Source organism: Hyperoodon ampullatus (genome assembly GCF_949752795.1).
Source record: "Hyperoodon ampullatus genome assembly, chromosome: 7".
Lineage (NCBI taxonomy): Eukaryota > Metazoa > Chordata > Mammalia > Artiodactyla > Ziphiidae > Hyperoodon > Hyperoodon ampullatus.
In genome coordinates this window covers 12,074,813-12,091,194 of record NC_136920.1, presented here as the reverse complement: position 1 = coordinate 12,091,194, position 16,382 = coordinate 12,074,813, and the positions used below count along the sequence as shown (strand labels likewise).

General features: G+C 47.7%; 1 protein-coding gene across 2 annotated transcripts in view; it reads right to left on the bottom strand.

Annotated features, from left to right (window-relative positions):
* Positions 1–16,382, bottom strand: part of AHNAK (AHNAK nucleoprotein) — a 96,718-nt gene that overhangs the window by 15,673 nt on the left and 64,663 nt on the right. The window contains exon 7 of one of the 2 annotated variants that reach the window (XM_079708962.1): positions 1,043–1,099. The exons of the other annotated variant lie outside the window; for it this stretch is intronic. Coding sequence (XP_079565088.1) covers positions 1,043–1,099 — 57 coding nt within the window. The remainder of the gene's footprint in view (positions 1–1,042; positions 1,100–16,382) is intronic. 2 annotated transcript variants of the gene reach the window in all.

Here is a 16,382-nt window from a genome sequence, read left to right as displayed (position 1 = left end):
CGTGGGTGATATGCTGAGATTTCACAACACTTCAAAGGAAAAAAGGAAGTCAGACCATGAGGAACTGACTCAGGGGCTCTAGAAAAGGGTCCATCTTCCCCAGACTGTCCCCTCCCCAAAACCTACCACTGTCACTGTGTGCTGAAAGCAGCAAACACCTACGCTGAGCTGACTGTTCCCTCAGGATCAGAGGGGTCACCCTGGGCAGGAGGAGGTCATGAGAATCATGGGCTTCAGATGAGAACCAGAACATCTCCTGGAGATCAGACAGCCCTGGTCCCCCATTTCTCATATGAGAAAACTAAGGTCCAGAGGACCACATGATTGGCAGGGTCACACAGCTAACAGCCCAAAGATGACCTCGGTCTTCCTGTTCTCCGCACTGCTCCACAAGCCCTTCTGCTGGGCAAAAAAAAATGACCCGTGCAGGAAGGGAAACTAGAAATATTAATTGAGGAGGAGGCTGGACGCATAGACTGATCAGAGCAAAACAGTGTGTGAGGGATCATAGTGTTCTAACCCACATTACAGATGAGGAAACTGAGGCACACAGAGGTCCAAGGTAGTTCCCACGGTTACATACAGGAAACCTGTCTTGCAGGTCACTAAAGGCCCGTCCACAGTGGCTATAGAAGTGGATTCTGCCAGCAGATCTTAAGATTTGCTGTATCTGGGCTTCCCTGGTGGCGCAGTGGTTGAGAGTCCGCCTGCTGATGCAGGAGACACGGGTTCGTGCCCCAGTCCGGGAAGATCCCACATGCCGCAGAGCGGCTGGGCCCGTGAGCCATGGCCGCTGAGCCTGCGCGTCCGGAGCCTGTGCTCCACAGCGGGAGAGGCCACAACAGTGAGAGGCCCGCGTACCACCAAAAAAAAAAAAAGATTTGCTGTATCTGAAATGAGGGACTCACATGTCCAGCAGAAATGTGGGCTGGACCACAAAGAGCTGGAGCTGGACACTTGGATCCAGAGACCCTGTCCCAAAGCCCCCAGCCTGGGAGAGCTTTCCCAGAAAGAGTGCATATGCAGGCCAAGTGGGGCTTACCTTGGAGAGGGCATCGGGGGTGACGTCCACTTTTCCCTCTCAACAGTTTTGAGTTATCTGAAATAATTGGTAAAAACTTGGCTTTTTTGTCATATCTTAAAAAAATGATCGTATAGCCCAGGGAACAGTATTCACTATCTTGTAATAAACTATAATGGAAAAGAATTTTTTAAAATATATATGTGTATATGTGTAACCAAATCACTTTGCTGTACACCTGAAACTAACACAGTATTGTAAACCAACTATCCTTCAATAAAAAAAGGAAAAAATGATTCAAGGGGAAATAAGTCTTTCTTTAGTGGATAGAGAAGAGCAGGAGGCTAAGCCCTGAGCTTTGGAAGCAGAGAGGTGAGGACAGTGGGATTTTAAGGTTGAAGATGAGATTACAGAAAAAAGATCAGGGCTTCCCTGGTGGTGCAGTGGTTAAGAATCTGCCTGCCGGGGCTTCCCTGGTGGCGCAGTGGTTGAGAGTCCGCCTGCCGATGCAGGGGATACGGGTTCGTGCCCCGGTCCGGGAGGATCCCACATGCCATGGAGCGGCTGGGCCCGTGAGCCATGGCTGCTGAGCCGGCGCGTCCGGAGCCTGTGCTCTGCAATGGGAGAGGCCGCAACAGTGAGAGGCCCGCGTACCGCAAAAAAAAAAAAAAAAAAAAAAAAAAAAAAAAAAAAGAATCTGCCTGCCAATGCAAGGGACATGGGTTCGAGCCCTGGCCCGGGAAAATCCCACATGCCCCGGAGCAACTAAGCCCGTGCACCACAACTATTGAGCCTGCGCTCTAGAGCCCACAGGCCGCAACTACTGAGCCAGTGTGCCACAACTACTGAAGCCTGTGCACCTGGAGCCTGAGCTCCAAAACAGGAGAAGCCACGACAATGAGAAGCCCGCACACTGCAATGAAGAGTAGCCTCTGCTCACTGCAACTAGAGAAAACCTACTCGCAGCAGCAAAGATGCAACACAGCCAAAAATAAAAAGTAAATAAATAAATAAATTTATTTTAAAAAAAAAGAAAGAAAGATCAAATAATCCCCCACTAACTGGAGGGAAGGTGGCTGGGATGTCCTGGAGACGGGGTGTCTGTATTGCAGTAGGGTTGGAATCTAAATTGCCTTTTTAAGCACATTAAGATTATTTAATCTGGAGATCATAAGACATTTCCAATTTTCATACTCAAGAGTAAGAGAAGGACAATACCTAAGGATTTTAGAACTAATTTCTAAAAAAGTGTTTTGAGTTCTCCATAACTGAGAATTCAAAAATATTCCCTCCAAGTCCATGACAAAATGGGAACAATCTTCCAGGAATGGACGTCTCTGCGGTTGGCCCAGTAAAACCTTGGCGTTGTGGAACCCTCGGGGAATGAATGAGTCACTTTATAGAGTAGAATTTCCTGAATGGCTAAAGATGAAACCTTTAAGGGATAGACATTTAAACTTTTAAATAGAAGTCTTTCTAAAATGGCCTCTTGGCCTCTGCATTCTAAAACAGGGTAGCTGGGACCTCGTTTCAGCAACGCCATTTCTAGGTGGCACCCTAGGGCTTAAGAGGGCCTGAAACTACTCCACTTTCAGTATCTTACATGCAGAACTTTCCCTCTATAACCCTCCTACACTGCTGGTAGGAATGTAAGTTGGCGCAGCCACTATGGAAAACAGTGTGGAGCTTCCTCAGAAAACTAAAAATAGAATTAACATATGATTCAGCAATATTCCCAGACAAAACTGTAATTCAAAAAGATACACACACCCTTATGTTCATAGCAGCACTATTCACAATAGCCAAGTCATGGAAACAACCTAAATGTCCATCGACAGATGAATGGATAAAGAAGATGTGGTACATATAGGCAATGGAATACTACTCAGCCATAAAAAAGAATGGAATGATGCCATTTGCAGCTACCTGGATGCAACTAGAGATTATCGTACTAAGTAAAGTAAGCCAGAAAGACAAAGACAAATACCATATGATATCACTTATATGTGGAATCTAAAACATGGCACAAATGAACCTATCTACAAAACAGAAACAGACTCACAGACATAGAGAACAGACTTGTGGTTGCCAAGGGGGAGGTTGGTGGGGGAGGGAAGTGTGGGATTAGCAGATGTAAACTATTATATATAGGATGGATAAAAAACAAGGACCTACTGTGTAGCACAGTGAACTATATTCAATATCCTGGGATAAACCATCATGGAAAAGAATATTAAAAAAAGAATGTCTGTGTGTGTATAACTGAGTCACTTTTCTATACAGCTGAGATTGCCACAACATGGTAAATCAATTATACTTCAGTAAAATAATTAACAACAACAAAAAAAAAAGAACTTTCCCTCTATAACCACAGCCCCCCCGCCCGGCCACCGGCTGTTCCTCACTCCCACCACCCCTGCCCTCCCCTCTCATTTTATCTCTGGTCTCTAGTCCTGCACCTCATCCCTCCTTAGGACTGACAGTTATTGAATACTCAGCTGCCACGCCCAGTGGGTCAGCAGTTTTCTCTGTCCCTATTTATTAAAGCTACAGAACTGAAAACTACTGAAGAAAGTCACAGAACTGTGTTATAAATTATCATAGCAACGGCCCATGTTCATTCAACATAGGACGCTTTCATTTATAAATTATTATAAAGCACTTACACCCCCGAAGTAACCAGCACAGGCAGCTTTAGCCACATTTTTATGATGAAATTAAGGTCTACAGGTTAGAGGAACTTCATAAGGTCACCTGACCAATAAATGGCAGGTGGATAACGTGAATCCAGGCCCTCTAACTCCAAATCCATATATTTTGCTACTTTTTGAATCACCAACTCTGAAAATATCTGAGCTCCTTTGATATGAAGATCAGTGGAATCAAGCCTGACAATGACTTCTTACTCCCATGAGTGTTAAATCGTTGCTCATGCAAATCACTGTAATTGTTAATTGCAAAGAAGTGTTGGGTATAAACAAGCCACCAACGCATTTCTGTGGATGAACCAAAGGGTGATGTGGTTTTAAAGGGTTTGCGCTATAAGTGTGAGCAGTCCCTAATGGAAGAAATCCAAGGTGAGGGTGAAGGTGTCATTCTCTCTGTTTTTATCTCCAAGTCCTATAGACCAGGAATGTGTTTCTAATGATGTATCCATCTTCAGTTATTCCAGGACAACACAAAAGTGCCTTACGCTGAAACAAGTTAATTATACAGAATATTAGCCATCTGGATTTTTGCAACCCTTAACACGCCTCGCCTCACTAGAATGTTCCAAGAAGACAAGGACTTGATCTTGCTCATTGCTATCCCCAGGGTCTGGAACATAATGCGCTTTCAATAAATACTGGTTAGATCAATGAATGAAACAAAAACTTATCAATTCATTCATGCCACGACTTCCCTTGTGGCACAGTGGTTAAGAATCCGCCTGCCAATGCAGGGGACATGGGTCCGAGCCCTGGTCGGGGAAGACCCCACATGCCACCACGGAGCAGCTAAGCCCGTGCGCTACAACTACTGATCCTGTGCTCTAAAGCCCGCATGCCGCAAGTACTGTAGCCCGTGTGCCTAGAGTCCGTGCTCCGCAACAAGAGAAGCCACTGCAATGAGAAGCCCGCGCACCGCAACGAAGAGTGGCCCCCGTTCAACGCGACTAGAGAAAGCCCGTGCGCGGCAACAAAGATCCAACGCAGCCAAAAATAAAAATAAAATAAAAATAAAAAATAGGGCTTCCCTGGTGGCGCAGTGGTTGAGAGTCCGCCTGCCGATGCAGGGGACGCGGGTGCGTGCCCTGGTCCGGGAAGATCCCACATGCCGCGGAGCGGCTGGGTCCGTGAGCCATGGCCGCTGAGCCTGCGCGTCCGGAGCCTGTGCTCCGCAACGGGAGAGGCCGCAACAGTGAGAGAGGCCCGCGTACCGCAAAATAAATAAATAAATAAATAAATAAATAAAATTTTAATATCCCTGATCCAGTATTTGTGATCGTTTAAACAGAGGCTATTAAGCAAATTGACCATATATCCAAAATGAGGAAGCATTTAAACTATGTGGGATAATAAACTATTTACAAACAACATGCCTGTTAACTATGAATCATTTGTATACTCATTACGGTCCCCAAGTTCCTCTTCTAAAAGATCTAGTTTACTTGGTGGTTATGCAAAGCCTAGGTCCTTCCTCGCAGCTTAGTTCAATTACACTTAGTATAGTCTTCAAAGTAATATAATTGCATTTCTTTAAAAGAAAATACATATTCTACAATTCAAACTTTTGCAGTGATCTCACCAGAAAGCATATCCCATAAACATCTTAAATTCTCGATGGCTAGCCCAGCATTCCAAAAATGCATCTTGAAACACTCAAGCCTTTTGACACTGAGGAATGCATGCTAGCAGCTGTAGTTGGTTTGAAAAAGAAGGATGGACACACTCTCAGGCAGTTTCCAACATAACCTGCTAGAACTTGCTGCAGTGTCTTTCTTTCCTCCATATATATATCGAGTGGCCCAGATCTGCCATTTTCACCATCAAATTGTTGCATAAGCTTTACTCTTTTTTTTTTTTTTTTTTTTTTGCGGTATGCGGGCCTCTCACTGTTGTGGCCTCTCCCATTGCAGAGCACAGGCTCTGGACACGCAGGCTCAGCGGCCATGGCTCATAGGCCTAGCCGCTCTGCGGCATGTGGGATCTTCCTGGACCGGGGCACGAACCCGTGTCCCCTGCATCGGCAGGCGGACTCTCAACCACTGCGCCACCAGGGAAGCCCTGCTTTACTCTTTTGAAGTTCAGTTCAGCTCAGCAAACATTTCCTGCAGCCTGATCCTGGGTCAGACCCAGCCCCGGTACTGAGGGCTCAAGGATGAGAAAACATGTAGTCCCTCCCCTCCAGCATCTTCTTCCATTGGGGAGAATTATATGAGTTATATTCATTATATTGGGACTATATTGACATAACCAGACTCTGATGAGAGCTATGGGCTCTCACAGCATAACAGGCTGTGTGGGTACAGGTAAAGCAACAGGTCATTCCACAAGAGGGAGAGGTGTCAGGGACAGAGAAGGTGACATGTGAAACCATTCAAGTTTACAAAGTGGACAACACGGGGAAAGCAGAAAGTACAGCTCATCCACGTATGAGCGCTGGATCATAAACCAAAAATTACGTGGAAGAACCCCATAGAGATTAGAAAACACTCCTGTAACTAGGGCTCTGGTTCCTAGCCACCAAAACCACAAAAGTTGAGAAGTTTAAAACTCATCACATCATCCAATTGCTTTGTCATGCAGCCACAGAGTGAGGCTTGAGTGCTGAGTCAAGGGTCCAATGAGTGGCCATCGCAGGTGGGCAGGTCAATAACTTTGTGAATGACCATTTGCAGCAGATCATCATCTCCTGACAATCTTCAACTCATCTCTGTTCTTTCCGGGTGGGGGAGGGGGGAGCAGTGGGACTTCTAAACAGCCCAGTTATCCACAATAACCCTGTGCTAACCCAGCTGGTGAATGTCAATTCAATACATAGATAATACGAGATAATGGATCTTTTGCAACCCCTCGGGCCTAACCCTCCCTGCCACGCCCCAGATGCCCGCTCCACCTGTGGTCTACCACTGCAAGTTAAAGAACTTCTGAGCTTATTTGCACCACTACGGGAGAAGTTGGGCATGAGCTTCAGCCTCCTGCAGCCATAGGGATGAGGACAAAGGGGTCACTATCTGGAACCATGGGGAGGCCGGCAGTCCTTGGAGGAGTGCTTTCTGGCTGCAAGCACAGTTCGAGCTACCCTAGAGCAGGACTTCCCTGGTGGTTAAATGGTCCAGTGGTTAAGACTCCACGCTCCCAATGCAGGGGGCCCAGGTTCGATCAGGGAGCTAGATCCGGCATGCCACAACTAAAGATCCTGTGTGCCGCAACTAAGACCCGCTGTAGCCAAATAAATAAATATTAAAAAAAAAAAAAAAGCTACCCTTGAGCAGAGTTTCTCGAAGTGACATTTCAGACATTTCGTGCTGGGACGTCCCTGGTGGTCCAGTGGGTAAGACTCCGCGCTCCCGATGCAGGGGGCCTGGACCCGGTTTCGATCCCTGGTCGGGAATCTAGATCCCATATGCCACAACTAAGAAGTCCGCATGCTGCAACTACAGACCCCTCGTGCCACAACTAAGACCTGGCGCAGCCAAAATAAAATAAAAAAATAAAAAAACATTTTGCGCTGGATAATTCTTTGTTGTGGGAGACGGGTCTGTGCACTGTAGGATGTTTAGCCCCATCCCTTGTGTCTCAGTCGGTTTAGGCTGCTATGACAAATACTGTATACCATAGACGGGGTGCCTTAAACAACAGAAATCTGTCTCACAGCTGTGGAAGCTAAAAGTCTGAGATCAGAGTGCCAGCATGGTAGGGTTCTGGTAAGAACCCTCTTCTCGGTTTGCCGACGACCTCTTAGTTGCTATATCCTCATATGGCTGAGAGAAAGAGAGGCTGAAACCAAGCAGAAGACGTGGCACGGGCTCAAGCTGGCAAGGGGACCACCCACCAGCGCCCACCCTCACTACCCATGTTATCAGTACACCCTGCGGCTACAAGTCCGCCACCTCCTCTCCGAGTCTGTATTTGCGTTACTATGAAAAAAACAAACAGTCGGGGCAAATCACAGCCCCACCAGAAACCTCTGCGTTATGCTGGATATTTATTGGCCGCTTAATCTGTGCCAAGCACCGTTCTAAGCCCTTGCAGGAATTCTCTCATTTAATCCTTACGACACACCTATGTGATTGGTACTGTAACTATAAATGTCATAAATGGGGAAAGAGAGGTACAGAGATGGAGGGAGACCTGCCCGGGGCCAGGCAACTAATAGGGGGCCAGGCAACTAATAGGAGGCCAGGCAGACCGCAGCCAGGTCGGCGGTTTGGGGGCGGGAGAGTGCTATGCGTGCGCAGGCGCAGTGCATGCGCACCTCACCTCCATCCTCTGTAGCAGTTAGGAGAAAGAGAAGCTAAGAAGAAAGGGGGAGCCCTCCCTGAACTGACCAGTCCACACCATTGTCCCTCCAGTCCTCCCGCCCTGAGCTCTTAGGCCTTGGTCAACACCCTACCCTAAGCAATACCTGCCAGAAACCAGCCACTGCCCACCCCAGGGTCCCTCTGACACCATACCGTCACCTCCCACTTCCTACCTCTCAACCAGCACTCCCTGACTCATCCCAGCCCTCCCATGCTTATAAACTCGGCCAGCAAAGCCTGTGCCAGGAAGGCATTTCCCCTCACCCTCCTCCCAGCCTCTGCCAGAATTCCTCAGAGAGGTCCAGACCCCTACATGAGGATTGCCAGGGGCCCTTGTTTAAAATACTGTGACAGTGAAATAAGCCAGACACAAAAGGACACACACTACATGATTCCACTTACAGAGGTCCCTAGAGTAGTCGAATTCAGAGACGGAAAGTGGAGCGGTGGTCACCAGGGACTGGGGGAGGGGGAGGGGGCGTGGTTGTTTAATGGGGGCAGAGTTTCAGTTTGGGGAGATGAAAAAAGTTCTGGAGCTGGTTGGTGGTGATGGTTGCAGAACAATGTGAATGTACTTAATGCCACTGAACTATACACTCAAAATGGTTAAATGGTAAATTTTCTATTCTGTATATTTTACCACAATTTTTAAAAAATGCTATGACAAAATCAGAATCTTGAGTGGTGCGGGGAAACCCACGTTTTTAACCAGCTCCCCAGTGGTTCTTATGCCCCCTCAGCACGAGAGCCGGGAATGTCATGGCCTCTTAGCTGTACGACCTCAGTCAAGTCACAGAACGTACAGATCCCAAAGTCCCTTGTCTGGAAATGGACATGAGACTTTCCTCACCTGTTCTTGTGCAGATTACACTAGAGGAGGAATACAAAGTGCCAGGAGTGTGGGAGCTGCCCAACAAAAGTGAACTTGACAGTCGGTCCACAAACACTTACTGAGCAGCCTGGGTACCAAGCTGAGCCAGGACCTGCCCTCAGTCATCCCTCAAGCCCCAGCGCCTGCACACCGCAGGGGTCGTCTCCCTTCCCCCATGCTCAGGCCTCCGAAGAGTTACCTGCCAGAAACAACATCTGGCAACAGGTAAGGAGGTTCCTGACTTCTCAGAGCCCTCCGCTTGGCAGGTCCGGTTCGCACACACATTCCATTCCTCTCAGCAAGAGCCCAGGGGCTGGGAGGGATGGGGCAGGCCCCAAGGCCGCCTCACACCAAAACTGGACCCCTCCGGCCCTGCCAGTGCCCCTCCCAGCCTCCGCCACCGACCCAGGGCACTTGGTTCAGCTCTCATTCAGGCCATTTCTACCAGCTTCTAGACCTCAGGAAAGCACTGGTAGGAAAGTGCCTCTTCGTTTCCTTTTTTCTCCTCTTTTACTTCTCCCAAATTGACCACTTCTAGCCATGTTTAGAAAAGAAGAAAGTCTACACTAGTACAAAAATAGCTTTAAAATAATACCTCCCAGGCCTTTTGGGATAAAAGTGTTTCACTAGGGCTTCCCTGGTGGCTCAGTGGTTGAGAATCTGCCTGCTAATGCAGGGGGACACGGGTTCAAGCCCTGGTCTGGGAGGATCCCACATGCCGCGGAGCAACTAGGCCCGTGAGCCACAACTACTGGGCCTGCACGTCTGGAGCCTGTGCTCCGCAACAAGAGAGGCCGCGATAGTGAGAGGCCTGCGCACCGCGATGAAGAGTGGCCCCCGCTTGCCACAACTAGAGAAAGCCCTCGCACAGAAACGAAGACCCAACACAGCCAAAAATAAATAAATTTAAAAAAAAAAAAGTTTTTCACTAATGTCGACAGCTAAGATTACAAAGTGCATCTACTTCAGCACTTACCGTAATAAGATAGTTGGATGTTTTTAATACCTTTATTTTTTTTTAAAGAGGTCCATTTACTTGCGTAGTTTGGGGTCTGTAAAGGGGTAAATGTGCTAGGAAATTACCTAAAGAGTCACTTCAGGCTAACACTTTTGTCTTGGGTACCAGGAGGGTCAGAAGGCTGCCAGGCTGCTCGCGCGACCCCTTTATCAAGGTGTCTCCCCAAGGGCCTGTCACGTGTCACACCCTGGAGAAGGGCCAGGCCTCCAGCCCTCCAACCCAGCCCTCCCGCTCCCTTCCTTCCCTCTGCGTGAGGCCGTAGCATAAAATCAAAGTCTTTCTAGAACCGGCTCTCCAAGTGGGTCATCCAGCCCTGTGTGCAATCTTGTCCTTTTCCCTGTTTTGCCTAAGAAACTATTCTTGAAAATTTTCCAAAATGGCTTTGGAGAATATTCGTATCTCGAATATTTCACTTCAGTGAAGTGTTTTTCACTTTAATAAAAAGCGATGGCAACTCTGGCCGGTGCCTGGGAGCTGGAATCTAGAGAAGAGGGAGTAAGATGCCCGGTGCCCTTGTGGCTTGATTCTGCCAGATCTGTAGAAGGCTGTCACCCACCCTCTCCCCATTTCCAGCAGGAGGACAGTAGGCAGGGCTTGGGAAGCCTTGCCTCGCCCAGACCCCCACTTCCTGCCAGGCAGGCAGCCCTCTGGCCCCCACTGGTGCCTGCTGGGGGAGCAGACTGGACCCAGTGGCCTGTCCTGGACCCTGAGAGCCACAGAACCCTCCCCTTTGCCAACCTTGCCTCTCTACTCCTTTCTAGATCCCCCAGTGACTGGTACTCTAAGGGTGGGAGAAAAAAAAAAAGCTCAAGGGTTACATTAAATCATTGGTTGTGACAAAGTGCGTCATTCTAGGTACATCAATTCAGAGGCTAATCAAGCAAACAGGATTAGTGAGAGGAGGGCCTAACCCTTTCTCAGAGGGTTAAGCCTCCAAAGCCTTGATCTCTGGCCCCAAACAGGGCCTTCCTTCCTGAGCTCTCTGCTATGCCAGGAATTCTGCACACAGTAAAAAAAAAAAAAAAAAAAAAAAAGAAAAAAATCTCCACTGGATTTACTACTTTCTGATCTGACCAAGTTGGAATGCCTGCATGGAGAAACGCTCCTTGCCTGGAGGAGGACAACACTGCGGAGGAAACCGGGCCTCAGTAAATAACGCCCTCAGTAAATAACACCCTTCACAGAAAAGCCCAGAGGCTGTCTCCCATGAGGGACTGGATGTAAGAACAGCGCAGCCTGGGTAGTTGCTGGGCTGACCCTTCACCCTGAGGTAACTTGCATGAGAAGGAAGGTGTTATGGGCTGAACTGTGTCCCCTGCCCCCCAAAATTCACATGTATAAGTACCTCCAGTACCTCAGAAAGTGACTGTATTTGAAGATGGTCTTTAAAGAAGCAGTTAAGTTAAAATAAGATCATTAGGGTGGGCCCTAACCCCATACGACCCCGGTGTCCTTATAACAAGAGGAAATAAGGTCACAGACAGTTACATAGCGACTACCACGTGGAGACAGGAAAAGACCATCATTTATAAGCCAAGGAGAGGGGCCTCGAGAAACCCACCCTGCCACACCTCCATCTTGGACTTCTAGCCTCCAGGTTTGTGAAAAAACAAATGTCTGTTGTTCAGCCATCTGTTCGATGGCACTTTGTCCTGCAGGCCCGAGCAAACTAGTACAGAAGATGCAGCTGTAGAAAACCACGTGCCCTGGATGTGAGTGGCACAGATGAAACTTCAGGAAGTTCAGAGAAGAGGTGAGATTTATTAAGAACTTGCAGGGAGGGTGGGAGATCCTCAGATATGATGTTTGGCTACAACTGATTCGCTGAGAAAATTTATGCTGCATCTGTGGAAGCCCTTTCAGTCAAATCGCTGAGGAGGAAAAGAGAAGAATGAAAGAAAAGCGAATCTGCTCTGTATGTGGAATTTCCAGAATTCCCCTCCCTGTGGGGTCCTAGGTTGGGGTGACCATGAGAAAGGTGTGCAGGACTTGGAGGATGCAGGGGAAGTGCAGCCCTTTTGTGCTCTGAGGGTGGAGCAGGACAGACAGATGCGGGGCAGTTCAGGCATACTTCTTAGTGTTGGGGCAGCCACTGGCCCGAAGCCCCTCCACTCCTGGGCCAGGTGTGTGCAGCTCTGGGGTGCGGGGCCCCTGCTTGCCCAGGATGTCACTGCATCATGGTGATGTCAGGTGGTGAGAGCCCTTCCGGTCTGTCCCCTGTCTTTCCCACTCTGAGTGCATCTTCCCTCCCAAGCTGGCCCAGCTGAGACCAGCAGTCTAGGCTAGACCTTCCAGCGCCTCATTCCTGCCTCTGCACCTCCTACCCTCAGACCTACCACTGCCACCAAAAAAACCTCCCCAGGGGGCTTCCCTGGTGGCGCAGTGGTTGAGAGTCCGCCTGCTGATGCAGGGGACACGGGTTCATGCCCCGGTCCGGGAGGATCCCACATGCCGCGGAGCGGCTGGGCCCGTGAGCCATGGCCGCTGAGCCTGCGCGTCCGGAGCCTGTGCTCTGCAACGGGAGAGGCCACAACAGTGAGGGGCCCGCGTACTGCAAAAAACCAAAACAAAACAAAAAAAACCTCCCCAAACCTCTGCTTCTAGCAAGTCATCCTTCAGCACACTTCAAAGGCTGGGTCTTCCAGATCAAGTCTAAACCCTCTGACTAGATGCTAAGACCTTTTATAATCTGTTCCCAACGTACTGCCCCGCCGTCTTCCCTGCTGCTCCCCAATACATGCGCTCTGCCGAGTGAGGCCAGTCCCTTCCTCCCTGTTGGGGTCTGCCATGCCCACTCCATCACTCAGATATGTCCCCACGCTGTCAGACCCTTCCTTCTTCAAGGTCCAGCTCAAGTCTCATCTCCTTCACAAAGCCTTCATCAAGGCCATTAGGTGCAGTATTTAAGAGAAAAGACCCTGGAGCCAGGCTGTCTGGATTCAAATCCTGGCTTTGCACTTCCAGCTCTGTATGACTTTGAACAAATTATTTAATCTTTCTGTGCCTCAGATTCCTCCACTGGAAAATGGAGATGAAGAGGGTGCGCAGGGTTATTGTGAAGATTAAATGAGTTAAGTCACGTAAAATATTTGTATTGTGCCCGACACATAGAAAGCACTTGATAAGGGTTAGTTCTTATTTCATTTTTATTATTACCTGACCATTTCATCCCTCTCCAAGACTCTTTTCCCTGAATTTCTACACCTGGTATAATAGAGACCACATCACTCAAGTACTTAATTATAATCAGTCTTGTACTGTTCACTGCAATTTCATGTGTAACAAACAGGAACAAGAACATTTTATCTGTGATCAGAATATCAATAAGCAGTAGCTTATTCATGAACATAAACTATTCCTCATTCTTTACTTGCAGCATAAGGGGGAGAACTTGCCCTGCTTCTTCCTGGTAGCATTTAACCCCTAAGAGACCCAGGAGGGAAAAGATAGGGACAACGTGTCAGGAACAGGAAGACACGAAAATGCCCACAGAATGGTCCTGAAACCCATCCTCCTGGAACATTGAACACCAAGAAGATGACATTTTGACAGACATGGTTTTCACATCAAGAAGCACTGTCTGGGGGGGGGGGGTGGCCTGACCAGAGGCAGGGCCCTCAACCAGTGTCTGCTCCCTGGAAGCTGAACAGCACCCAAGTAACAGAAGACCCCAAAGGCCCAGGGCCCAAGGGGCCAGCAGATGGCCATAGCATCAAGGTGGGGTGGGCCCCTGATGCTGTGCAGGCACCCAGCTTTGCTGCCAAGGGCCTTCTGGTTTACCACCCAGACCACTGAAAGCTCATGAATCAGTCCATAGATCAAGACAATACAGGAGTTATGTGGCACTCAGCTGTTTCAGGTCTCCATTTCTTCCACTTTAAAATGAAGGGATTGGTGGAACCAGAGGATAGCTAACAAACCACCCAGTTCTGCAATTCTGCACAGTGAGTTCTTTGCGCAGTCAGAGCAAGCAAAGGCAGTCAAGGAGGACTCTGAGAGTTTGATTTCCATCAATACTACCCAAAGCACTCTATAGATTCAAAGCAATCCCCATCAAAATTCCAAAGGCATTTTTCACAGAAATAGAAAAAAAAAATCCCAAAATTTTTATGGAATCACAAAAGTCCCTGAATAACCAAAGAAATCTTGAGAAGGAAGAAAGCTGGAGGCATCGCACGTCCTGGTTTTAAACTATATTACAAAGCTGTAGTAACCAAAACAGTATGGCATTGGCATAAAACAGACACATAGATCAATGGAACAGAATAGAGAGCCCAGAAATTAAACCATGCATTTACGGTTAATTAACTTACAACAAAGGAGCCAAGACTATACAATGGGAAAATGATAGTCTCTTCAATAAATGAGAGTTTAATTTCCCCTTCCCCGTACACAGAGCTGCACAAAAGAAGGAAAAAAACCAGAGCCACAGAATAGCCCATCTGTGCTTCATGCATTTGGCACTAGAGCCCTCCTGGCTGAGAGGTGCCGAAGCTAAGGATGAATACAACAAGGAGTGCAACTTACCCAGGTTTAAGTTTCAGCTCTGACACTTACAGGCAAGTTACCTGATTTTTGTGAAGCCTCAGTTTTCTCAGCCAATACACAAGGCTAATAATAATACTTACTTCATGCACTTATTGATTAAAATGTAAAGCACCTTGCGCAGGACCCAAAGCAGAGGAGGTGCCCAAATCATTCAGAAACTGTTGATCAGGTACCCACTAAGGAACAGACACTATTCCAAGGCACTGGAGCACAGTCTTGCACAAAACAAAACAAAACAAAAAACTCTCCCTTATGGAGTTTAATTCTAGAAGGAGAAGACAGATAATAAGAAATAACCTTAATAAAGGTCAGATTTCCTCAAAAGCACAGGAGAAGAATATGAAGAAAAATCAACTAGGGTAAATAGGATAGAGATGGAGGTGGGATTTCTAGGTAGACTCCTCAGCAAAGTCCACTCAGAGAAGACGAGCCTTGAATGGACACCTCAGTAAATGTCACTATTATCCTCATGGCCAGTCCTGTTGGCGCCAGGGTTTGGTGCCAACAATGTATTTTTCCTGGTGTCCAAATGAGCATTTCTCCCCAACATATCTCACAAAAGACAGTATCAGGGTTGGAAGAGACTCAGAGTCTCTGGTTCATTTTATAGAGGAAGAATGAAACCCAAAAAGGTGGGCCGACAAAGCCAGGGTCACACGGTTAGTTCAGAGATCGAGATTGGTGCCACCTCCATTGTCCTGACTCTAAGACCAATATTCTTGCCTCTGCTTCATACCCTGTTGCCCTAGGCTGACTCAGACCATGGAAAATTGAGGCCTGGAGCCTGGAAGATTTCTCCTGGTGTTGTATTTCAGCCTGCACAGTAGCTCATGGTTATTAGCTGTGCAGTCTGAGTATATCTCTTTCAGACACATTTACAGGGAAAAAAAAATTATCATGGATTTGCAAGAAGACATTCACGAACCAGTGACCCCAGTTTGAACAAATAAAAATTAAAGACCATCAATTCAGGGCATCCCTGGGCACCAAGAATACCACACACACAAATGCAACCACCCTGGAACCACTTATATGACACTCCTCAGCTGTAAGGCAGCCATCAAAAGACCACAAATTTGTTGCCTTTTTTTCCCCTCAGATTGTCATCAAAATGTAAAAACACTATTTGATTTGTGTAGACTCCTTGAGCCCCTAAGAAGATACCCACAGAGTCCAGTTTGGGGAACTCAGATATGGCACAGGTTTTTGAAGGGCTGTTTGTTATAGGATAAATCCTTGCAGTGATGAGGGGCATTTACAAGAACTACTAAGGCTAAAGGGAGCTGCAAAAAGTGATCAACCCAGTTTGCTTCATTTTGAAGCTGCCCTGGGCCAGAAGGATGAGACTGGAGCCTGGTAGCCATGGGACTTTCATACGTCTGCATAACTCTCAGAGACTAGGAATATCTGTGGGCCGTTAAGGTGGGGACCTCAAAGCACCATCCATCCATTCATTGAACAGATACTAATTGAGCACCTAGTGTGTGCCTGGCACTGTTACAGGAACTGAGGATATGACAGGAAACCAAACAAAGCCCCTGACATCATGAAGCTTACATTCTAGTGAGGAGGAAGGAAAGGAACAGATTAGGGAGTGAATATGTGTCAGACAGTGATAAGTAAGTGGGTAAAAGGCATGGGTGATGCCTGGAATCAGGAGAGCAAGGGCTTGTTACTTTAAGTAACTTTTCAGAGAAGGGCTCTCTAGAGAGGTGGCATTGGAAGGGGAAGAGTTTGTCAAAGGAAGAACATTCTAGGCATAGTTCTCCGCAAACTCAAAAGCCCTGAGGCGGAACAGCAAGGGGACACTTGTGGCCTGAGCTGATGAGGGGAGGAGAGGTGGGGTCAGAAGAGCAGTGAGGGCCAACAGACCTTTGCGAGCACTTAAATTTTGCCTCGAGTGAGATGGGGAGTGAGA